Below are 25,242 nucleotides of genomic sequence, written 5' to 3' on the forward strand. Positions count from 1 at the left end.
CTACCTTTCAGAAGAAACAGATTTTCAGAATGGGACCATAAACAGACATGCGCTGTTGGGGGAGCTTTTGGGACAAGATGGATTTCCAGAATAGAGAGTACAGGCTGATAGTTGGGAAGTTTTCAGATCCTACAGCGAGTGCTGCCAAAGCAGGGCTCCAGCTAGACAGTTTAGAAACCTAGACAGAGATTATATCTGGCATATTTTTAGAAAATAACGATGCACATTCTTTTGAATATTTAAAGTTATGGTGAAAACTGTCTTTCATCAGGCATGTTGGTTTAGAAAACCAAGAGATGCTGTTAGAGCCTGAGAACAGAGACATCGGATATTTGTGAGAGATTTACAGGTGCTTGATTTAATTCATCCACCCACAGAGTCTGAGATAAGCATAAGAAAATGGATCTGCTTCAAGATGGAAAGTTAACTGGTTTGAAAAACCTGTCTTGGAGGTCAAGGGCTTCTGTGATAAATTTACGTTTTTATTTGATCAATTTGATGATGTTTTTTAAAGTCCATATAAGAGTTGGTTGGTTTTATGTTCTAATGTTCTCCAAGCAGAGAATTCACATTTTGACAAATGTACTGCTATACATTATCATGAAACTGCTGTCATTACCAATTAATGTTCTTATTGCCGTTTTCTTTCTTATGATAATGTTTAATTCATTCTAACTGTAACAGAGATTCCTGTCAAAAAGAAATGAGAGTGAATCTCAGACAAAAAGAAATCAGCAAATGAGTTTGGCCTAGGTAGAATATTTAACATTACAAAGAAAGCCACAAGCTTCCTCCCTAATTATGTTACATTTTCATCACTATCTCATGGATCTTTCACTGTTATAAATTGTAACAGTACCATGTGAAATCTGCTTGAACTGTTCTGATATGCGTAGCTGAGGAACTGGTCCAGTACTGCAAGCACCTATTGGGACTCAGAAGTTGGATGGGCCTAATCATTACAAGCATGGCTACATTAGTGTGGGGTCTTCCAGTTATTAGTGCAATTGAGAAATCACATTAGTCAAATAGTCTGACATGCAGTCTGTTTAGCAACACTGTTAGAAACATTTATTGTGGTTTTATGATAATGTCTTTATTTATGATGTTGGATCGCTTTGTGGTGATGTAACTGGTTGAGTTCCAAGTGCCTGACTCATGCCAATTTAGAATGAGACTTCATTCTAAAAATCTTCTTACAAATAGGAAATTCCTGGAAAAAGAATCAGAAAACTCCCCAAACCTCATACAAGTTATTGCTCAAGTTAAGTGTGCTCTCCATTATGAGAGCAACAATTGTACAAGATTGGCATTTCTGTAAAATACTTGGATTCTGCAACATGGCATTTTCTGACAAACTATCAGTTGAATCTATTTACAGATTATCCTTAAAGTGTTCAATGTCAAACCCATTTTCTCCTTTCATATGGAGGATATTCTCCTCTGGTTTTTCTAAGCCACAGCTGCTTTTCATTATAATTGCCAGAAGAGATGTTGTCTGGGTAAAACATAAAGTCAGGTACCCTGCGCCATCTAACTCAAACCGCTATACTTTTGTTAAAATCTTACTTGCTTGAGAAGGAAGTTTCTGGTCTGCTAATGTAAACGCTTTTGCACTCTCTTAAATTCATGGCATTTACATAGTTGTTTTCAACTGTCTTGCATGAAGACTGAGAGTTCCTGAAAGCAGCACGAATCATTCAAGAATTTGTCGTTTTCTTTTACTTGGTGTTGTTATTGAGGCTTATAAACCATACCTGAAAGGGAAAACTTGTGTTTCCAGTGAGACTATGATTTGTGTGAAGCACAATGCAACATGGCTACACAAGAATCGCATTATTTTCCTGAAAAGGCCTTGTACTTTGGCACTATTCACAGAAGGCTATATGTAGCGTGCTTTGACAGTAGTATGCATATGTGTAAAAGCATCTGTGAAGGTTTCAGAGCACCAGAAATTTGTTGAAATTATTTTTGACGTATGATGTAAAATTGAGCAAATGGGTGTATGATCTGAAACCAAATTAGACCATGTTTTTTCTCATGGTTTTTAAAAAGTTGTGTATGCATTTGAATTAAGAATCTCTAGTTGAAGCTTACTGTTAAAACAATCCATGGAAATAAGTTACCATTCATCCCACTCTGCTCCTCCTGAAGTGGCAAATAACATAGATTTCATTGTGCACTTTCAATGAGTCCAAGAAAAACAGCTTATAATATTTGTCCACTGAAAATGAATAGCAGTGAATGTTCTCCTACGTACATATTTTCCCACATGCATTGTTTTCCTACATACATTTATGTATGCCCTACATGTTTTAGTTCTCTTACTTTCCAGAGTAAGAAATACATTCTTTTTTTTTCTAAACTCATTATAGATAACTTGTATAGGAGTCAGAAACTGCACATGCTTTCAGTATACAGAGAAGAGAATAATTTTGGAAAATACACAGTTGATGATGAGTTGTTTTTCTTCTGTCACAGCGAAAGTTTGACTATTGAGGGCTATTTCCTCATGGAAGAAGGGGAAGGGGTAAGACAGCCTTTTGGATCTTGTCACATTTTCTCCTTTCAGTGAAAAAAAAAAAAAAAAAAAATTATTCGAGAATCACTGTGGTTTTCTTGTGATACCTGTTTTGGAGACATCTGGTTATGCACTAGTTTTCTACTAAACCTGCTTTCTGCAATATTTTGTTGGGAGTATTCCTCGGTCGTGGAGGTGGGGAGGAGGAATGGAAAGTAATTGCTGTCAGGCTGGCATGATTATGTCTTATGTACTGTCATCTTTCCATAGCAGTATTTTGCCATGACCTGATTCAATGAAGAAAACAAGTAATGTAAACTGGCACTGCGAGGCAGGGGGCTGGGGGTGGGGGGGGCTCCCCCTGGACCTGAGGAAAGGGCAGGGCTGCCAGGGCCCATCCCACTGCCCCAGCCCGGAGCAGGGCAGCCCCAGCCCTGGGTATCCTGCACCTCCCCAGGGATGGGGTCAGGCTGCGGGCCCGTGGGTGGGCCCAGCTCAGCAGGCTGCGGTGAGCTGGCGAGTGGCCCTGCTGCGAGGTTGCTGCGATGGGGACTGATGGCCTTGTGGGGGCTGACTCAGGGTTCCTGGGCCGTGGGGTAGGCCCTGAGGGAGGCCACTGGTGCCTTCAGGGCCCTGACGGGAAGCTCTACCATGTGTATACTCTGACTGCTGACTGTGACAGCCTCAGGGCTTCCTGGGGACTGTCACGGGTGGGCCCTTCCGAGGAAGCCTCCATTCTGGGAGGCCGGTGCCTTTGTCAGCTTGCTGGGAGGCTGGAGCCAACTCGGAGCTTTTCAGCTCCCAATATGAGTGTTTTGAGAACACGAACTCTACCAGGGCACACAAAAAGCACACCAGCTGTGTTGGTTTTAGTATTAAATTGAGCCTGACAAGTTTAGTGCTGGGTACCTTCCTAGGTGCCTTACTGGCCTGACACAGGCACCTGTGTTTGAGGGTGTGGACATGACAGCCCCCCACTGATGCCACTTCCACCCCTCACTGGGTGGGGCCCAGATGAGCCATTCCCTGTAGTGGGCACCCCTTTGCTGTCAGCGCTGCAGGTGCCAAGAGGCAAAATCACCCCTGCCAAGGCATGCTACAGCATCGGGATTATGAATGCCCTACAGTGAGCAGACGAGGTGGGCTGCACAGCCTCTCTGTGCTGGTTTGGTTGCTCTTGTCCCCAGTTCTTCAAGGGTTTCCCTTCCTGATTCGTGGTTGAAGTTTTAAAAGCGCTCTGGTGCTTCATGCGTTTTTGACTTCTCAGGAGATTTCTTTCTCTCCTCTTTGTGTTGCTCACTTTTTTGTTTTCTATATGATGAGCTCTCTCTGTAATGGCATTTAACAGGCATGCAGTAATCTGCATAGATAAAGGCAAATGCAGACTGAAAATGCACCAGAGAGGTGTCTTGGAACTACCAGCCAATTTCACAGTATCACACAGCCAGGACAGAAGACATGAAATATTACATGACCCCTTAACTGGTGTCACATGACCAACGCTGTGCCTGCAGCTGTACAGCAGCATGGCACTATCAGCATATGCTACAGGGAAGTGTAAAGTGGGGAATCCTGTTTCAGTCTTGGATTTTATGCTTCTGCTATTTTCCAGAGAACATTAAGGGGTTTTCCTGTTTAACTGTAAACCTTTTGCATACAGTGAAAGACTCTCAAAAAATTTCTTTTGTATGCCAAACTGCTGCTGATGTGCTCTGAGGCCTTGGTGTTACATTCAACCTCTTTATGATTCGGTTGTGCATTTCTGTTCTTCACAAGGCTGTTCTAATACTTAACTAATTAACGTCTATACGTTGTTTGATGTCCTTGAGCAAATAAAAGTATAAAGCTACAGATATACAGACAAATAATAGTATTTCAGGCCTGCCAAACTCTGGTTTCAACCTGTAGTCACGAAACTGAATTGCCACAGTGAGGAGCAGGAAAGAAGGTCTGTGAGAAGCTGCCATGAGGAAGGGATCTCCAAAAGCATTATCTTTTTTCTTTCCTACTGGTGAAATGCTCCATTATTTTACTTCTGAGTTTAAAGCATTATTGTTTTTTGATCCCAGTTCCTTTCAGAAAGCATTTAAGTAGTTGTTAGTCCAATAACAAGATTATAATGGGAGGAGAAAAGAAAAATTTCTGCCCAAAGTCATAATTCTCAGCATGGTCTGGGTGACAATGTCTGTGTGGGCTAAAAATTAATATTTTCCAAGATTAATTGTTGCATTAATTGCTGCTGTTCTAGGGCAGGGCTTCTGACAGCTTGTCTTTGGGATTGTGATTTACATTTAGCATGTATGCTGCAATGCAATCACAATAAGCTACAGTATTTTCAGTTTTTAAGTCAGCCAATGTTTCTGCAGACTCAGCAACTGTCACAATTTTAGTATTTGAGTGTGAATTTTTGCTATCTAGTTCATGGTTGGTTCACTGAGTTCAAAAATAGAAAGAACAAGAAAGAAAGATTTGAGCTTGTTTTAAAGGAATTTTGACAGATTTATAGTCTGCCTTCAGGGATTCCAAAAGTAAAGACAGAAACTGCTTCTGTAGGGTAAAGGAGTTGTTGAAGATTATTTGCTCAGCTCTAATTAGGATAAACATTTTTACTTGTGAAAATGAAGGGAATGTGCAGGCTCAGGTGTTTATTAATTCGAGTATGTAGCATTCTTTTTTGTGAATAATTTTGAAACTGGTAATACCCAAGTTCAATTATTGTGCAGTTAGTTACTATGGATACTTGGTTTGCCATATATGTGGCTTTATGGATAAATTTTTGCCAAAGACTTGTTAAATAACATGTCTTTTTAGAAGTGGCATGAGGATATATTCATAGTCATGCACACAGATCTGGCAGAGAGAAGTTTGAGTAAATATTAGTGAGCTTTATTTTGCAGTCATCTCTTTGTATGGCTTGGAGCAAATTTGTCAGGTTTGTATATATAGGGCTTTCTAAATAACAGCTTTTATGTAGAAGTTGAATCATTATTTTTGACAAATACATCCCTGCTTGTATCTCCCCACTTGCCAGTACTAATGCAGCTCCCCTAAAGCCTGGTCACTTTTCCTGCCCTTTGTTGTTGTTGCCCAATCTCATGTTTGTGATACAAACAGATCATCCTTCAGTTGTGAAGACAGAGTGTGCTTCACTTGGTTTCTCACTATAACATGTTTCCTCCGGTCAAAGACCTCTGCATTCATTTCATTAAATATTGTCAGGTATTACTCAGTAACACATTTACCAATAAGCAACATGTAAAAAAGCTGCTCTGCACAGTTGTTCCTGTCGTGTTCCCATCTCACACACAGGTCCTGGGGCTGTCACTGAATCTTCTGCTTTGGGAATCCTCCCAATGGCCAGATTCTGCATGAAAATCACATGTCTATTCAATAAAAAATAAGTTTAAAGTTAAAATTACTTTTTTTACAATAGTAATATTGCAGGGTCTTTACACACAGTAAGACACAACTAGTTATAACTAGAATAGCAATGCTCAAGCGAATGGGTGAGCCATTTTTGGGGTGTGGGTTGCAGGGTGGCTTACTGAAGCAGGTAAGAAAAGGCAGCAGTAACCTTTGAGCCACCCCTTTGAAGTTAGTAAGGAAGCTCAGATGAAAACAAAACTTCTCTGTAAGTGCTTGTGTAAGCAGGGCCTGTTTCTCAAACAAGAGCAAAGCGTGAAGATTTACTTCTCCATCTTCAAAGGTCTAACTAGCTTGTACAAAGTTAGGTGATAATCTTAAACTTTTTACTTGTAAAGTAGAAGAGAAGCATTATTCAGTCCACCACTTGTTCGTACAGTCATTCCTACAAGAGTTGAAGGAGTAGTCTCCATGTGTAGGTGCTGACTGGATAAGAAGGTATCAGTGGATGGACCCCTGTACTTATGCAGCCCCCATTGCAAGGCAAGACATATGATTTATGGAGCGTCAGCTGTCCTGTGGATAAAGTCATCCTTAGTTAATAAGAGGCAGGTTTTGTGTATTGGTGAGCGTGGCTTGGAGCCAGGGGATCCACAGGCAGGTGAAACTTCAGCTTCTTGGGGCTGAATTCAGCCCGGATTTTGCAGGCAGGAGCAAAAACTGCTGCTGGCTGTCGTTTGCTGCACTGGCACCTTTTGAGAGCATGCCAGCAGGCGCTTGCGGGCAAGTACTGTGTCAGAGCTGCATTTCTGCTTAGAACTGATGAGTGAATAAAGATGTGTAACAATTCTTATAACAAAATTCTATCTTTACCTATATTCTATTGGGCCTGCATATTGTAATAACTTGAGGTGGTGGAAATTAAACACCGTTGGCCTTGACTGATATTTTGCCAGGTCCTCTCTTCCATCTTTCCATAACCAAACTGTTAATTAAGAAGCAAGTTATCTATTTGAACTTGTTTTTTGAATACTTTATTGCCTGTAGTTTGAGCTTCTATTTTATTTCTATTTATTTAATTAGTCATTTTATAGCTTTTATTACTTCTCTTGCTTCTTATCTTTGTTAAAAATCATGGACGTGTAACCGGAGGATTGGCAATGTAGTTTGAAGAAACAGGTTTGTTCTGTCTAAATTTTGTCCTAAGGGATAATTTTTACGTATTTAATATTTTACGCAAACCAAATGATTGACTGAAGTGATCCATCAAGTGGTAATAGCTCAACAGACTGTTCAATGTGGTGCTACCACAGTGAGTGTAAAATGTCAAAAAAGTAATAAGCAATAAATAGTAAAATAAGTAATAAAAGTAATAATAAGTAATAAAACCCAATGAAGTTTAAGAGAAGTAGGTGCTTCATTCATGTCTAGAAAGAGCCTTGCCAATGTAAAGGGGCACCTGTTTCAGCTTCCCTGAGGAAGTGCTGTTACTGACTGTCTACCGGAAAACACTTGGACTCAGTCTGGAAAGACTGGTCACAAAGGCTAGCTCATGATTCAGACTTTCAAAATATTTTGCATTTTCATTAAGATGAGCTTAATATTAAAAAAAAAGGTATTTGAAAGCTTGGTATTTGGAATTCTTGTTAGATGACCTAAAGGTTACAATTTTATAAGTTCACGCAGCTGATTAATATTTGAGATGAATGGCCCAGAGTAACACAGCATGTAAAATACGTTAAAAATACATTTTAATTGTAACTTAAACAGAAATTAATGGAATTACTCTTTTCTGTTATAATATGTAAACCAGATAATTATTTCCACATTTGTGGGTGAAAAAATACATGTGTTTACTTTGTTCTCCTATGGCTCTCATAACAAGAGCTAACAATGAAACCCTACCTAGTGTGATTTTGTAATTTTTGTTCTAAATTCTTACTGTATCATGAATGGATCCTTAGGGTGAAACATCTTGGGTTTAGGAATCACTTTATAGCTTTGCCTCATTCTATTAATGTAAATATAACAACTTAAAGGTAAAATTTTCATAGGCGGTCAAATCAGATGAGACACACATCCTAGGTGAAAGGAAAATGTACTCTTAAATAATCATACCCAGAATATTGAATGTTAAAGGTCTTAATTCATCAAGGAAGAATGCATTTTTAGCAGGTAGGTTTTTGGCATTATGCTTGGGTAAAACAGTATGAACATAAAGAGGAGAGTCAGTGTCAAAATGGAAACTGTGAGAAGAAATGCCACAGTAGTTTTGAATAACCTCGTGCCTTGTGGTTCTGATCCAAATTTGCCCTTTCTTTAGTTCTGCGATGTTTTTAAGAGAGCTTTGAGGTATAAACTTAGTTTTCACTGGAAGTGGAGGTGAGGAATTTGCTAGGATCCACTAGTATTGTTGTGACCAAAAATTAGTGTGTTCTTTCCTGTCCCCCTGGGTTTTACAAGGTGTAATAGAAATGCCAGCTGCTCCTTGTTGCTTGCTGAAATCACTATTTATCTAGCTGGTTTTCTTATCTTGGGTATATGTAAAGATCTGGTTTGCACAAAACAAAAAAAAAAAGCTCAAAGTAAGGAGTATGCAAACTGCAGATGAAGAATCACTGGGAGTGAATCAGAAAAAAAGAGCATGAAGCACTAGGAGAGTGGTGTGAATCAAAGGGCTATTTTGTAAATCTGTAGTTAGTTTTGTAAAGCCAGCACAGCCATCTCAGCCATCTTTCTTGTTTAAAATATAGAACACAACACCATTGTAATTTTCTCAGACTCTAGTGAATGTCGGGACTTTGAATGTAGGGATTGTGTGTGTTAAAGTTTCTGAAATCATGATTCTGGGCTATGGAAACGATTGAATTGGCTTAAAAATTGTAAGATAAAGAAAATTAAATTCAAGCACATTGGTATGCATCAGCTTTCCAGGGTATCCTGCTGGTATTTGTTTTCCTGGTCTTGCATATACGCGGGAAGATGATGCAACTTTTCCTATAAAGAAATTTTGATACTTGTTGGTCAGCAGAAGCGTCACTTTGACATGAAGGATTACGTGCTTATGGCAACCACTTTGTAAATGGCAGTATATCATTTGAATGCTGGGAAAGCACAGGCATTTTTGATAAATGCAAAGTTTCAGTGCCTTTCAAGCTGTCTCAAGCTAGGGGAAAAAAAAAAAAGAGTGAAACAAAATTTCATGTTATTTTTCAAGTTTGACTAGTCGGGCTATTTAATGATATCACATCTACTGTCTGGGTTTTTTTAAAACTTCTGGTTTTTATTTTAGTATTTAATGTGAACTTGAGGCATTTGTGGTGAAGTGCTTAGGTTAAGAATTAGGCAACCCAAAGTTTGCAGATGTTTAATGACAAAGATTTGTTTTGTCTGAAATATACAGAATTTTAACCACATGGAGTTAGATCACCCGATTTCGATGCTCACAGAATTTTTCATTCTAGTTCAACATGTGAACTTTCTTCCTACCTAATTGTTCTTTTGTGTAATTCATCTGGTGCCACTGAAGTCACTGCCAATTTGCATTAATATAAGTGCAAATTTTGTGCTCTTATTTGTGTTACAAGCTTCGAAAAAACACGTGGAGTCTACACAAGGACAAACGAACAGGGAGTGGATTTTTTTTTTTTTTTTCCCAAGCTTATTTGTATAAAAGTATATTCTTTATCAATTAATACGTGCTAAAATCGTGTTTCTGAGTAGTTGACAGATTCTGTTCCTGGCTATTAGATTTAATTCATCTCATAGAGGTGGGGAAAGTTCTGTTCATCATGGAAATGCTCGTGGGAGGTTTCTTTGCTGGTGAGTTTATGGAAGGGCAAAGGTGAAGAAGTGAGGAGAAAATTATTTCACTAACACAAGTATTTCCTGTAGACAGCAATTACATACAGGTCTGTGAACTTTAGTTAGCTACCCACAAGCATTTGAACTGTGAGCTCAACGTAGTGTTTGTCTAACCTTCTTTTATTTCTGTATTTCCAAGATCTCTAGTAGAGACTTTTCAAAATGAAATACTTTTTTTTTTTTTCCTTTACAAGTCCAAGATCAAATAATGCAATTATTTGACCATTTTTCTCACCAATTTAGTCTGTATACCATAAGAGAGTTTATTGGGTAGGAAACATACATAGGAGTTTGGCTTTTTCCTGACTTTTTCTGCAAGCTATGATTCTAGCTGTGCTAATAAAAGCTACTCTGTATGTAGCTATTTTACAGTTCTTTTGTCAACTCATTGTTTGATGTCCCATTGACTAGGAGTTCTCTGAGCTTAATTTATGAGCTTATTTTGGAGTAAATCATTATATTTTCTTTACTCTGTGGCTCTTACTCAAATGAAAATGTAGCTTAATGCTGCCTTCAAGTAGTGTAGGTTTTTTCCTGCTAGTAATAGCATATAGTAACGACACAGAAAATCTGTATAATGGCTAGTACTAATCTGGTACAATAAAGAAAAATGCTATTTCAAAGGAAAATCTATTCTCTTCAGTAGCAGGTAGAACAATGTACTCGGAGTTATTATCTGCTCTGTTGGAGTAATGGCATTTCTGCTAAGGAATCCTGATGGATGGGATGGTGACCTTCTTTCTGCTAGTTTCTGGGGTACAGGCATTGTGGGTGCTGTAAGCCTTGTTCCCATGTAAGCATCCAAAATATGGCCGTGTTTTCTTCTCTTGGGGAAACAAAACAGTTATTTTCTACTAGTACTTTCAAAAGTCACAAAGTAATCCAAACAACATGTGAAAGGCAGGTTCCTCTTAATCGGTACCAACTATCCAGGCGTTTCTGAATGGAGCAGGTTGTAGCATCCAGAACCTCTTAAAGCAAACTCCCCCTCACCCACCCCCACCCTGGCCTACCAATGGGGAATGCAGCTCTGAGATGCTTTGGTTTAGATCCAGTGTGCCAAATGCACCCTGTGGATCCAAAGGAGTAGAGCAGGATTTTATTTTATTTTTCCTGACTTAACTGCCTGTCACTTCCCAATATGGTAAAATTCAGCACACAATGCTAGCAAATTGTCTTTGGTATTGTTAGAAGTCATTGATTGGCTGTGGTATATTATCAAATAGGAATGTCCAAGAACGTCAGACTAGCATTATGGAAATGAGAAAACAAGTGGTATCAGCATGAAAGCTATGACTCACAGTAACTAGAAGCGTATGTACTGTGTTGAGACTAAACATGTCCAATGTTACGAAATTCCAAAAATTAAATTATTGCAACTGTTTCCTAATCAGAGCAATGTTTGAAATAGCCCAAGAAATAGAGCTGTAGAAAAAAAAAAATGCTGCTGGAAACCTTTGAGGAGTTGATTTTTCAGGGATACTAAGAATGCACACATCCTGTGGAAATCCAAGAACTCCTTGAATACTGAGTATTTGGGTTATACAGTCCTTAAAATTACTGCTTTAGCTTGAATTTTTTCTGTGCATCACATCACATCTTTACCTTAAATGTAATGCTGTTCTATTTTGTCCTGGAAAGGAAATGGAGTTTGACTTATATTTTCTGCCTTAATGTATCCTGCTATTTTCTGATATGGTCATGTTCACCCTTCTATGCCTGCGCACATGCTCACAGTGCAATCAGTTTTCCCTTTCATTCAGAAAGGGATCTAGAACTGTGGTCTGGATTTAACCATCTCTTCAGTGCCTTTAATAGGCATTTACCCTTTTTGTCCCCAAAGTCCTCTCATTAAGGCAGTCAGCCAGGTATTTCAGTGCTTCAGAATGAAATACATAGTGGTTGTTTTTGTTTCACAGTTTTACTTTGTCCTGTTAAACTTATAATTGCCACCTGGACTTAATATATTTGATAAGTATCAGCTGGTACTCCACTCATTTTCCCTGGCCACTGGCAGCTCTGTCTAGTGCAGAACACTTCCTATGGTACAGCAGCATGTCACCATATCTGACAGCACTGTTCATGTGGTGTCTGTGGAAGCAAGGAGTAAGGGTGAGTTCAAAAGCATTTTAGAGTCATATGCTAATCAAGTGCTAAAAACCTGTAAAAGGATAGTATTTTATTTATGAAAGTCTACACTGGCATTTTGTAAACACCTCATAATTTTCAAATTATACTTTTGCATGTAATTTAAATTACCTGCTCTCAGCAGATATTTGATCTGCCAGCTATCTGGAAGAACAAAGTGCATGTTTCCTATTGCCTTACTGATTTCAAAAAAGGCCTTTAATGGAGGGAAAGGGGTTTAGAGCACCGACAGTGATGGATTTACAAAAGAGTATGTCTGGTCCACTGATTTTTAGAAGTGGTAATGTCACCCAGTTTGAATGATAAGTTGAAAAAGAAATGATATCTCAATAACTTAAATATTTTTAGGGTTTTTTTGTTTAATGTTTTGATAAAAAGAACAACACTTTTTACTTTTTGTAAAGCTGTATGCCAAACAAAAAGTAGTAGTAGTAGTAGTTTGTCTATAAGAATAATAGAAAGAACTGGCAGAGGTATCTGTATTCTTTTGGGCCTTGGTGTGTGAACATCACAAGAGCCTGAGATTTTGTCTAGTTAATCAAAACAGAGCAGGTTGTAGTTAGCCTTGCTTTGCAATGATCATGGACACATACAGGTTTACGGTGTCATATGCTGGCGTGAGTGGTTTCTGTGTATTTTTTTCACCATGCTAAGAAAAAAAAAGGTCTTAGATTCAGTTCAAGAACTCCTGTTGTCTCTGTTTTAAGTTGTAACTCAAGTAGCAAAGTGAGACTAGAGTTGGTTGAAACACCACGTGCTACTTATAAAAAAAAAATAGAAAAAATGTGGGTTTTTTTCTAAAAATTATACTTTCCACGTTTCTAAGTTAGTCAAGATTAATGTTTTTGTTGCCCTTTTCAGAAATCAACTCTTTTATTTATGTTTAAGTTTTTAAGATTTAAAAATACTAATTTTGTACTGTCACATTTTGGAAGATTCAATTTTTTTTTCTACTCATTTTGAAATTTCCTCCTCTTCAAAGCCTCTCAGCTTTTGTGCTTTCAGAAATTTCCTGGTGGAAGCAGTTTTAAAGAAATGGTATGAAAAAATTTTTACCCAGATATTTATCTTCTCCCACACTTTCCCTCCCCCTGCCACCCCAGTAGAAATGATATTGTTGGGCAATAGTTAAGGAGTGAAAAAGAGAAGAGGAAGGATGCAAAAATCCACTAAGCCCAACAGACCAAATCCAAAACTGATTAAATTCAAGAGGTAAATATACTTGAAGGTCTAGCTTAACAAGCACCTCCAGAAGGAATAAGAGTTATACTGCATCCGTGAGAATAAAGTCAGCAAACTCTGAAACATTTAGGCTAGGTTTCGTCTCAGCTAACTTAGGCTGCCTAGCAGTTATGAGTCTGGTATGAGGAAATCATTTGGGTAATGGAAGGAGACAACAAATCGTAATTTATTCCACCTGTAGTATTAGCTGAAGTTGTACAAGATTAATTCATTAGCGTTTTGCTTTTACCTGTGTACCAGCAACCATAGCTGAATCTCAACCTAATTTTTCATATTAAGTCCAACATTTATTTTTTTGTGTATACCATTACAAAGCAGATAAACAGCTATCTGTAACAAAATAGGCAAGACAAATACAAAGTCAGTTAACCACTCCTGGATGCCCATGAAGTTTGATCTCATTCAGTAAACAAGCAGTTTATTTTCAATAGGCTGGCATGCAGTGGCTGTTGAAATCAAGTTAATAACTCTGCCCCATTTCACAGGAGTGGAGTTACCAGTAGGAAAATGAGGATGAAGAGAAGGATGTCATGCCTCTACTCCACTCCAATTAATAATGCCAAATGCTGCAAGCTGTAATATGATCCATTAGTGGCTTTGCAGCTCCCTCTCTCCCGTTCTGCTCCAGAAATAGATGCATTTCAGTTCTGTTCCTAAAAGCAGGAGTCATAATAACATTTGCAGAGCTGGGTAAAAGCTAGCATTTCACCAAAGGGAACAAGAGACTTTCTGACTGTTGTCAGTGGAGAAATTTGTGAAAAGGTTAGGACAGGTTGCACAAAACTTTTAATGGGAATTCTACAAAACTTGAAGATATTTCATTTTACCCAGAGTGCGATATTTTTGCATGTTTGTCTTTACCTTTTCAAGTCTCAGGATTGTAACTACATCTTGCACACACTTTTAAAAAAAAAGTTCCCATAGCAAACATAACATTTGTCTTAGTAATGGTTTTGAAATTCTTAGTAATCAAATACATTTAGATGCATAGCTAAATATTTTTATTTGAAAGATTGGAGAGATATGTGTGGGGTTAAAAAGAGAGGAGGTAATTTGCCATGACCTATTTTCATTCCATTCCAAGCAAAATTGCACCACTTAGCTGAATAGTAAAAAGGGGTGCCTGAAGCACACTTCCGTTAAATCATCTGTTAATGTCAGGCCAAATTTCTGGACTACCACCTTGTAGGTGGTGACAGCCCTCCACAAGGGATACCTGTGTTCTGCAGACTTGTCAGAAACTTTTATGTGCTAGGATAGCAAAAGAGGCCTAAAATTCTGTTAGTTGATGTTAAGAACTCCAAAAACGTAAGATGAAAAACAAGGAAAACTGTTGGAAATACACATCTTTGCTGTAACTAGCTCTGAGTAATGGTGGAGACTACCATACTGAATTAGAGACTAATTCAGCCAAAACATTGAAGTTCCGGCACAAGCGATTAATAGGATGGATTCTTGAAGTAAAATGAAATATTTGCAAATTCAGTCATGGTGTGAAAGAAATGTAGCTTCTCCAAATGTCATGGCATTGTAGCAAAACTTGGCTTCTGAGCAAGTATCACAAACAGTTAACTACTTGTTCCCTTTCCGTAGTCTGAAAATCTAAATAAGATAAAGCTTTCCCAAATTCATTCTGATATGTTTTGATTTCTGTCTGGAACAAAGCACCAAAGAATCTTTTTTTTTTTTTTTTTTTTTTCAGTTTATTTTGATCCTTCTGGTATCTCATTTATCTAGTTTTTGTTCTGTGGCTCCCATGGAAGCCAATATGTACGTTCTGAGTACAGTGCGACATAGAATTGAATTTAAAGTTCCTGATTTAGTAAAATGTGCAAGCATGTACATATAAGCCTCAAAGGTGTAGTTTGCATATGTGCCTTGTAACAGGGCTTCTTTCAGCACAGCATTCTGGTAGCAGATGCTTTCCCACCCTTGTCCCGTCTCCTCTCTCCCTCTCCAATACCCTGTCTAGTGAATAGAGCTGAGGTTTCAGAACGAGAAGCTCTGCCTGCGTGGGAAGTCTGGGTGTCGTGGGCTGTGACCACCAGCAGCTGAGTGAAATACGCTCAAAACAGGGGCTTGACAGGTCTGTCTCTGCCATGCCATACTGCACATTTACAGTTTAGCATTGTTGGTGTGTTTAGCACTGTTGCTCTAGCACTCCATGTGCCAAATGAAGTCATTAGCAGACTTGAGATCTATCAACCATCTGTGCCTGGTATCTGTTCATCCTCAAGTGGGAAAGAGCTATTGGTGCAGAGCTGTAGTGGGATGTAGAGGTGCTAGACCTTCGTCTCTGGGGTATATCTTGGTCATTTGAATTAGTGTGTCCCTTGCATAGCATTTACTGCCCATCCCTTCCTCCTGGATAATGTTTGAGTCTCTTGAGAAACCTCTTAACATGAGAACTGGTTACAGCATTTTTCATTAAATGTTTGGCAATGAACAGGAATACCCAGCCAGCTTTGAATGTGAATGAGAAACTTAATAATCCATGAAGGTTTTTTTTTTTTTTAATATCTTTAATTTACGTTACATTGGGTTCATAAATTAGGGAAAAAAGTGTTAGTTATAGCTTTCTTCCTGGTGGTGGTTTAGAATATGCCAGCTGTGGCACACCGTTTGTAAAGATGTCTGGAGTCATTGCATATCAAAGCTGAAAATTATATTGACCCTATCAGTGCAGTATACCCTTTGGAAGTCCATCTTGTGGGGTTTTCTTAAGCGTGTTCTGAGAGCTGCCTCACTGTGTTGCAGCAAAGTGCAGGAACATGTGGAGACAAAATGATTGATTATTAGTCCTGATGTTTGTAATTTGATCTGCACAGCAAGCGTAAGCCAATAATGATTTGGTTTCTTTCCCTTATTCCCTTCTTGACATTTTTCATTGTCTTAGTGACCGAAATACCAAAGCTAGAATGTCCTGGTAGCAAGTCTGAGTCTACTTTATTTAACCCAAATGCAAATCCATAGTATAAAGCAATATGAATGAGGGCTGAACTGAAAGCAAATTCAACTCGGTGTGTTGCCAAACTGCAGCCTTCATACCCTGTCAAATGCGAACACTGAAATAAATCTTCATGGCTGTCCAGTAGACTGTGGGTCTGGCACAGACAGAGATTGTTCAGACAGTAGCTCCAGATGTCTTGATAACAGAGACCTCCTTACGGTGTAAATTTACAGAGTTTTCATACGTCACTCAGAGAGGAAATAAAATTTAAGAGGTTGCAGTAATTTTTGTTTGATGATAAAGTATGCCTGAGTATAATGGTCAGTCAGTAAAGTTGGTTTACTCTCTGTGTGTTTACCAGTCTGGGAAAGATTATGTCTTCTACTTGGGTTACCTTCCTGAGTACAAGATACCTCTCTAAAACATGTGCAGTCTCTCAAAAGAACAAATATTTTTATTTAGTTCAATCAGTTTATATAATATTGTTTATTGTTTGAAATAGAAGTTTCTTTTAAATAAACTTGCAGGATTTATTGCCGTGGAGCCAACTCAAACATTGAGAACTGATTCTTTAAATTGTTAGTGAACTGTACAGCCAGTCAGGCCATGATGATAAGCTTTAAGAGCTCTAGGATACTCCTAAGTGAGTTTTGCATTACGGAGGTTTGAAAAGTCTGCGACTCTCCCCTGAGGATTTTCTCTCTGTTCTCATGCTGGGAGATTGTAGTTTCAGAAATTTTAGAAATGACAAGGAATTTCTCTTTGCAACTTGGACATTCTGAGATATGTTGGCATTTTTCCTTATTTGTTGGTATAACAAACCGTGTGAGTACTCTGTTCTGTCTTCTTGTGTGGATATGCAGTTTTAGTGCTGCATAGCTGGATAGAGAGGAATTTTTAGAGGAATCAGAAGGGACAGGCTGAACAACAGCACAAATTAAATAACTGAGATAAATGATTCTGCAGGAGTTAAGATGACAAGGGCCATGCCTTTGTCAGGAAGAATCCATTTCTTGAAGTGCCAGATTGCTGAAAAATTGTTTATTCTTTCTTATTTTAAAATCTGGGATCACACAGAATCAGAACCTGACTGTAGTATAAAAATAAGGTGGGTCAGTTAAGGCACAGAAAGGACAACACAAGGTGACCGTGAAACCTGAAAGAAATACTGTGATGCGTGAGAAAGACATTGTTTGTTTTTCTGTGCATATTTTGTTTTTTTGTTTGTTTGGTTGGGTTTTTGTTTGTTTATTTTGTTTTTTTTTTTTTTCCTAGAAATGGAGTTAGTTAACTTCCAGTCTCAGTAGGTTTTGATCCATAATCAATTGCCTCAGGAATAAGCCGATTACCAGTGCTCTCCTACAGCAGTGTTAGATACTCCAGATTTAGCTGTTATTGAGCTACGCCTGTGAATCCTGGGAAGCTAGGCAAATGGATTTTTCTTCAGGTGTTCTGTGAAAGAAATGCCTCCTTCCTTTTGTTTCTTGGGAGGTGTGGTGTTCAACATCAACTCTTGTGGTAGACTTCTGGATTGAAATCTCAGAAACTCCCCTTGGTAGGACTGATCTTTAACTTTGAGATTTAAAACCTTTTAAAAGTTTACATGAATAGAAGTGTAGAGGAGATTCAGTAGATTTTTAGAGACTTTATAACAAATCTAAAAGATAACAAACAATCCCATCCTCAGTTGACAGACTGTGGAGATTCCATATGTCATTCCTGTTACCATCTGCTAACTGTTATTATATTAGAATTTCTCACACTGTAAATGATGAGATCTTCCTTCCACCACCATCTCAATTTGTCTCTCTCCACTTGGTGAGGACAGAAAGCAGCCATGACAAAGGTTACTATCTGTAGTACTCTTTATATGTGCATTGCTGTTTTTTTGTTTAAACCTGAGTGTAAAAGGGGGGGGAAAGATTTTCTCCTAGGAGGTTAATTAAACCTCAGAGCACCTGAAACTTCTTATCCCTCTGGTAGAATTGTGTGCAAAATCATGTAGCTCAAAATTCATGGGACCAGTTAGACTTCTGCCTCTGTTTACGTACTTAAATACATTTTAGATCTGACCCTGTAGACTTCGGATTCCTGGTCTCGTATTTGAAACTGCAAATAATTAGAAATTAGAAGGTATTTCACTACCTCACTGGGATATTGAGATGTAACTGCATGCTGTTAAAATATCTAAAACAGAGAGGTTAAAAAGTGCCTAACGGCGAACTACTCTTGAAAGAAGCTCTTGATGTCTGAATCTCAGAGCATCCATTCATCTCATTTTTAATTCATGTATATGCTGGTAAAAAAAGCTAATGCATGTTTATGAAAAAGAAAAAGTAGAACTATTGTGACTTATGTGTATAAAGCTTTTAACATAATAGAATACATACCTTTAATAGAAAATGATGAAGCAGTTCTATAACTCTACAATGATTCAATTCAATATTCTTAATATAAAAAGTTTTATGGTAGTAATAGGAGATTTGCAAGGAAGAGAGATTGATTCATTTAGTTCTAAGGGATGTTCGACCTCTGCTACTTCATAATCTGTTAGAGAGCGCTAAGGTCTACATAAGCTGGCTTGCTTCCTCTTTTACCTGGAAGGCATTATGTTTTCAATAAATACCAAAATCAAGTCAATATTTTTAGAACTAGGATATTTGCCACTTTAAATGTACTAATCTTAGCTCAGAAGTTGTCTGACACTTTATATCCAATACCAGCAGGAAAGAAATCGTTAAGATGTATGCTTTTCATAATTGATGAGGAACATTCAAGTGGGTTACATAAATAATAGACTAATCAAAGTATTGTCTAACCATTTCAAAAAGCACATGCTGTTACTGCATGTACATTTATTTAAATTAATGTTGCTGTCAGAATTTATGAGAAATTTGGAAAGAGGATTTCATTTTCACCTTATGGTTAAAGCTCTCATAAATAATAATTTGTCAATTTATAGAATAAGCTATACTACTAAATTGTTCAGTGTACCTCTTTAAAATAGAGGTGTCCATTTACTGTTCTGGGCAATTACTCTATGGATAAAACTGCAACTTTCAAATCTCATTTTCACGTCTGCCAAATCCTACTCTAACTCATTTTCTGTTCTAACGAGAATTAATGATATTAATAATCTAATGTTATGTAGAAGAGATCTGTGATTGTTCTTGTATATGCTCTATCATGTAGTGGTTTTCTACACGAAAAAAATTTATTACTACACCATTGATAACTGACCAACAGATTAAAAAAAAACCAAAGACTGAAACAAAAACAGCTATTCCAAATAAATTCAGATATTTAAAAAATATATTAGGAATTGGGTTCTGGTTCTTGTTTAAGCCCATGAAAATGATACTTGCTAATCATTTACAAGATGCCAATCTATCTTGGAGCTGAACACCAAGAAACTTCAGTCTGATAGCTTGTGATAGGGCTATATCTACTTGCAAGCAGCTTCCATTCTTCTCCACTCTTTTCTAAAACCACTTTAGCTTTGTATGATTGTATGAGGAAAGAATACACTATCCAGCTGAATATTTGAGATTAAATGAAAGGTTATATTTCTCTTGAATGGTGGTTTGAATGTGCTTTTTCATGGGATCTTTTACATGCAAACCGAATACCCATAACGTGAAAGATATGCTATAGTGCAGTTTTTGTATTTATTTATGCCCTTATCGGGTGGCCACAGTCAAGGATGCTATTTACTTCAAAACTGTCCCACATATATATTCTTTGGACTCCGCTGATACTCGTTGAAAGGTGCTGTGACATCCTGGCATCAGCAGAATCCCTGCATGGAAACAGCCACTCTTTTCATCAGCAGACACTGTCATCTGCTATGTTGTCTCTGGCCTGGCCTTCTCAGGCTCTGTGTTGGGTAGCTTTTTTTTTTTTTTTCCCCTCTGGACAGTAAAGTAGAGCCTCTGCATGTGTTTAGCCCCACATTTTTGCAGGATACTAAAATTTCTGCTTTTAATTGACTGCAGTTTTATGGGAGAGTGTGTCCCAGATGTGATTGCTCTAAAATGAAAGAGCACCACTGTTGGGCTTGAATGTTTCCCATCTAATTACCAATTGCCCCTTCATTTTATTTTGAAAGTTTTTTTCACTTGAGTATGGAGTTTCCAAATGATTCTGGTAATCCTGGATTTTTTCCCTTGTTTTTACAGGTGACCTGTAACTGTTTCACCATCAGTAATGGAGAGATGCAGGATGTTGGTGTTGGCCTGTATCCCAGGTACCGTGGACACTGTTTCATTCACAGGCAAAATCTATGTTAGGGTTTTTTCCTTTTTTCCTAGGTAGCTGTGAGGGTCATCAAAGCAGCAGGTAACGTGTCTAAACAAGAAATTGGGAAATGCAAATAAATTAAAGGAGAATAAAAAAAATATGATCAAGTTGAAAACATTCTTAATAGTCCTGATTACAGAGTTAAAACAGTTTAAATTAGGAATGTCTTTATATTTTATTTTTGTGGAGATGGTAGTCTTTTCTAAGAATAAACGCTGACCAAAAATGTGTGACTGGGGCTAGTAAAAGGAAATCAGTTCAGTGTTGCTTTAGAATACAGATATTTTGCAGACGGGAGCTTTCTGAACTGGCAATTAAAAGAAAAAGATTGAACACATCTATTAGTAAATTGCCATAAACTAAGAAACCTGGAGGGTGAAAAGATAAGTCCCTTGAGTGATGGATGTTAATATTTTAATTTCTTCTGATTCTTTCTTATTTGTATTAAGTAGGTAGTACCTACCAGGGAAGGTTTTGCCTTCACAGAATTAGTAACCTGTTATTATTAATGTGGAAAAATTTTTGTTAATGTACAATTGAACTTTGTTGTCAATACCTCAGTGGACTTGTCACTGTTGTTTCTTTTTCTACAAATGTCACACATGTAAGATTTGACTAAGGACACCTAATATCTTGGGGCCTGCCTTGTGGTAAATATAAGGGAAAGGTGGTTAGGAGGATATGGTTATTAGTATAATGAAAAGTACAGAACAGTCATTTGATTTCATAGTGGAAAGGAAACAAGTCCTTTCACATACTTGAGAAAAATGGAATATTATTCTGGAGCATTATTATTAGTGAAGTTTTATTTTCGTTGAAAAAAGCCTCTGACTGTGAAGAAAGTGGCTATCTATGTTTTGTGATAATGCACTGCCAAGGGATGCAAAAGACTCCCAAACCAATTCAGAGCAGTTTGAGTTTTGCTGTAGCAAGTCACTCTGAGCTGGGAAAACTCTGAATTTAAATCCGTCGTTCCCAAATCCTAGGCAAATGCCCTTCCAGATTAATTAGTCTGCTTCCAGATGAAATTGTCATCAAACCCACTAGTGTTTCCATGAGATTAAATTTGATTAAAAGTGTTTTCTTTGGTCTCATTAAGAAGTTGTATATTATTGCATGGCTTGATAGCTTCAGCAACCCAATATATTTTAAAATAGATAAAATCCTGTGGTCCTTCTCTGCATCACCTTGCCAGCAGCTTTGGGAGTATGCCCAGTGATCTCACAATAAGTGAATGGATACTCTTTCCCAGTGTACATTACTGGGTTCATGTGGAGATTATTATTAGGCCAGAAGGGATATTAAAAGAATCAGGTTCCTGTTGATAGCTCCTTTAAGAGTCAAGAACTGAATAAACATGGTTCAGTGCAGGGCTCTGACCCTCAGCAACATCCTCTATTCTGCCAACACAGTTGGGATTTTGAGTTGCTGAATCAGGCAGACAAGGAAAGCAAATAAAGGCAGCCAGGAGCTGGATAAGTCAAAAATTCTTCTTCCAGTCTTCTTGTTCTTCCAATGAGTCATTCCCATATGGGAAGATGCATCAGTCCCACGTCTGCTCTGGGGCTGATGTTGGCCTGGCAAAGTCAGTTGCTTCTCAGGTAACAAAACATGGGAGTCAAAAGAATATAGTGGATGTTGCTGATGTTGTTCTTAACGGTCTCCTTCAAAAAAAGAGGGAAGGGCATGGCTGTGTCCAGAGATCCACCAGCATGTGTGTCTCTTGGGGATGGCAGCAGCTCCCCAATGAGCTGTGCTGCTTCAGCTGTCACATGCACAAGAACAGAGACTAAACCAAAATATGTGCAAAACAGAGGCAATGGCTGTATCTCTTCTTTCAACTCTATACATTAAGTACTTTGGTTTTGGGACTCCATTTCTACCTGATATGAAATACGGGTTGGTTGCTGGCCCCTTTGAGCTGCGGTTCCAATGTCAGGGTAACTGATAATGCTAGTGCCCTGAAACTTAGTAGAAGCAACAGAAATAAAACACAGTCCCAAGGTACTAACCTTTTGCTCTGAACTGTCCAAATTGCCTTGTTCCCTGCTTGCCTGCTTTGCCCACTCCCCCGAGTCAGGCCTCTCAGAGAGTCACTGGGAGGCCATTGCCTCCCTCCTGCCCTAAGTACACAGAAGGCAGAAACACATGAAGAGATCCAGGCATGGCTTTTATTAGCAGGGAATCTTTTATCCATTAATTTTACTCCCCTAACCAAAAGCAGCTGATTTACCAGGGATTTTATTTGTTTCCTAACTTAATTGCTTGATGCTTCAGATGTAATCATGTTAGCTACTTTTAAATGATTAAAGGGGAAAGGCAGTGGAGGCTCTTCTGTAAAGTTCTTTCTCTCTCTTTCTTCCCCTCTACCACCCCCCACAGCATGTCTTTACTGAACCACAGCTGTGACCCAAACTGCGTGATCATTTTTGAAGGATACCAGCTTCTACTTCGCTCTGTCCGAGAGATCCAGATTGGTGAAGAGGTAATTAGCTTGTCCTCCCTTCCATCACAGACACCTGCAACAATGACATCTCCTTAAATAAATTCCAGACTACAGGGCCACCAGCTTAATATTTTGATGATATATTGATGCCACTTTCTAGCACATAGCTATCAGGGGGAAATGATAAATAGAATCATCTCTTCACACTGCCTGGGCCCCATAATCATTACTTCTCATAAATCACTAGCAGTCTTGATAAATTCTTGTTCCTCCTTTCCTCCTCTAGGCACTTCATTTTGTTTGTATTTAAACATCTTTGCCCTGATGGAAACACTTATAATATTTCTGGGTGGAATGCAGGGTTCACTAATTCACTGCAACAATAAGCATTTGTCAGGCTGCAACCATACTGTTGTCATAAACCTTTCATTGACAGCAAAAGTAGCAAGACAAGGTTTGTTTTCTTGTCCTTTTCACTAGAAGAGACTTCAAAGTATCCCTTTCAAGAGATTTCTGATTTGATCTATGGTATTCTCAGCTTTGTTTTTATGATAGCATATGTATTACTTCAAAAATAATAATTTGTGGCTAGGTCTTACTTTCAAAGTAAGATCTTTTGCAGCAATGCAATATTGAATTTGCTTAGTAAGGCCTGCAAAGATGTGTGTATATATGTAACTTTACATGCACCAGTGACCTATGCAGTCCTAGCTGTTGGTCATTTCAAAATCATGGCTTAATGTAAATATGGCACATGCCTGTGGTTCAGACTCTGGGAAGATCAAGGGCATATGTATTCTAGTTTAGGAGCAGTATATCTTCTTTTCCTTCCTATGAAGTGTGGGGTTTTGTGGTTTTTTTTTTTAATGTCTCCTTTCTCTAAGATAATAGGCCATCAAAATAAGTAAATGGTAAAATTTTTTTTTTTTTTTAGAGAAAATACTGTGGAGAACCAAGAAAAATGCTTTTGCATACTTATCTTTTTGCCAAGAGAAATCTTTTAGGATGCAGTATACTTTTGTGGAGCTGTTAAGTGTAGACACCTTTCAGTCTGGCATTCTTGTTCAAGCCAAATTATAGACACCTTCCTTCCATTTTATCCATATACCGTAACTTTCCTTATGACTTCCCAATTCACCCAGATGGATTGTTTAATTAAAGATACAGGAGATTTTAATGTCTTCCCAGGATGAAGTTGGGTTAATTGTTAGAAATCTAAATTCTGAAGCTATCTCATTTTTATGTACATGGATGTATTTTTCTAGATAGATTTCATAAAACAATACTTTGTAACAAGCAGCTTTTACAGAGTGTGAGAGGCTCTCAGGTGGCCCTAGGTGGTTCTGGAGTGAGAAGTGAAGTAGAATTCCCTTGCAGGTATGACCACTATTCAGACCATGCTATGGTTGTGAAGCTATGACCCAAATTTTAGTGTTAGTGGTCTGTAACCCACAGAAGTCTCTAAGTTAAAATTAGCGGTGAAACAGTTATGGTGTAAGTTACATCATTTGTAAGGCAGTCCAGAAATAAATATAAGTTATAAAGCAGGGCAGCTAGGACCAGTTTGTTTGCAGTGACTTTGGCAGTTGTGTGAATACAGGCTTTAAAATTACTGCACCTTATGTGGGCATATAATATTTCCTGAAAAACTTTGCCTCCATTGAGGCAGTGAAATAAAGTCAGAATTTTCCAAAGAGCTCAGGTTCTGGTGTCTTTATTGTGACTTTCACTTCTGGTTTTGCTACTGAAAGGAAAACTTGCCTTAAGGAACATGTAAGATTATACACACACACACTGTGTGAAAGCAGGTGCCCTCTTGACTTCCCTGGAAATAAAAGTCTTGGTCTGAGGTGCATACATAAGAATGTGTCTAAGGAAGAAAATGGGCATAAGTGGAAAAGTAAAGATACAAAGTGAGTATTAATTTAGATCTGTTATGGGAAGAGGAAGGAAAAGGAAATTATTATGAGGGTATGTACAAGTCAGCAGTTTAATATTATTTTCAACACCCAATTACTTTTCTTCTTACACAACTGCTACCGCTTTTCATTTTGTGTTCTGTGCGGTAGCTTTACTACAACTTCTTTCCACACTGCCTTACTGCTTGCCTGCAGCAGGGTGAGCTCAGGTTGCTTAATAGCCATGTATTGAATTTACACACCTATGTCCATGGAACTACATTGCCTGTTATGAGCTGAGTTTTTGCTTATATTACTGAGGTCATGATCTGAGCTAATGGGAGAGAAAATACATGTTAGGGAGGGATCTGATTGGGTTTTCCAAATAAATTGAGTGCTCTGGGGTGGTAAGATGAACATTGTTACAAGTCATGAGGCAATAAGAAAACTTAAATAAGCAGTAGAAAACTTGCCTTATCCTGTTCATACTTACACTAGATTTAGACAGAAT

At 38.1% G+C, this 25,242-nt stretch overlaps 1 protein-coding gene across 1 annotated transcript in view; it reads left to right on the forward strand.

The window, feature by feature from the left end:
* Positions 1 to 25,242, forward strand: part of SMYD3 (SET and MYND domain containing 3) — a 434,008-nt gene that overhangs the window by 325,504 nt on the left and 83,262 nt on the right. Inside the window, exons 6-7 of the mRNA XM_086460934.1 lie at positions 20,267 to 20,334; positions 22,770 to 22,872. Of these exons, the coding sequence (XP_086317060.1) occupies positions 20,267 to 20,334; positions 22,770 to 22,872 (171 nt within the window). The remainder of the gene's footprint in view (positions 1 to 20,266; positions 20,335 to 22,769; positions 22,873 to 25,242) is intronic.

Source organism: Leptosomus discolor, chromosome 2 (genome assembly GCF_034619465.1).
Source record: "Leptosomus discolor isolate bLepDis1 chromosome 2, bLepDis1.hap2, whole genome shotgun sequence".
Lineage (NCBI taxonomy): Eukaryota > Metazoa > Chordata > Aves > Leptosomiformes > Leptosomidae > Leptosomus > Leptosomus discolor.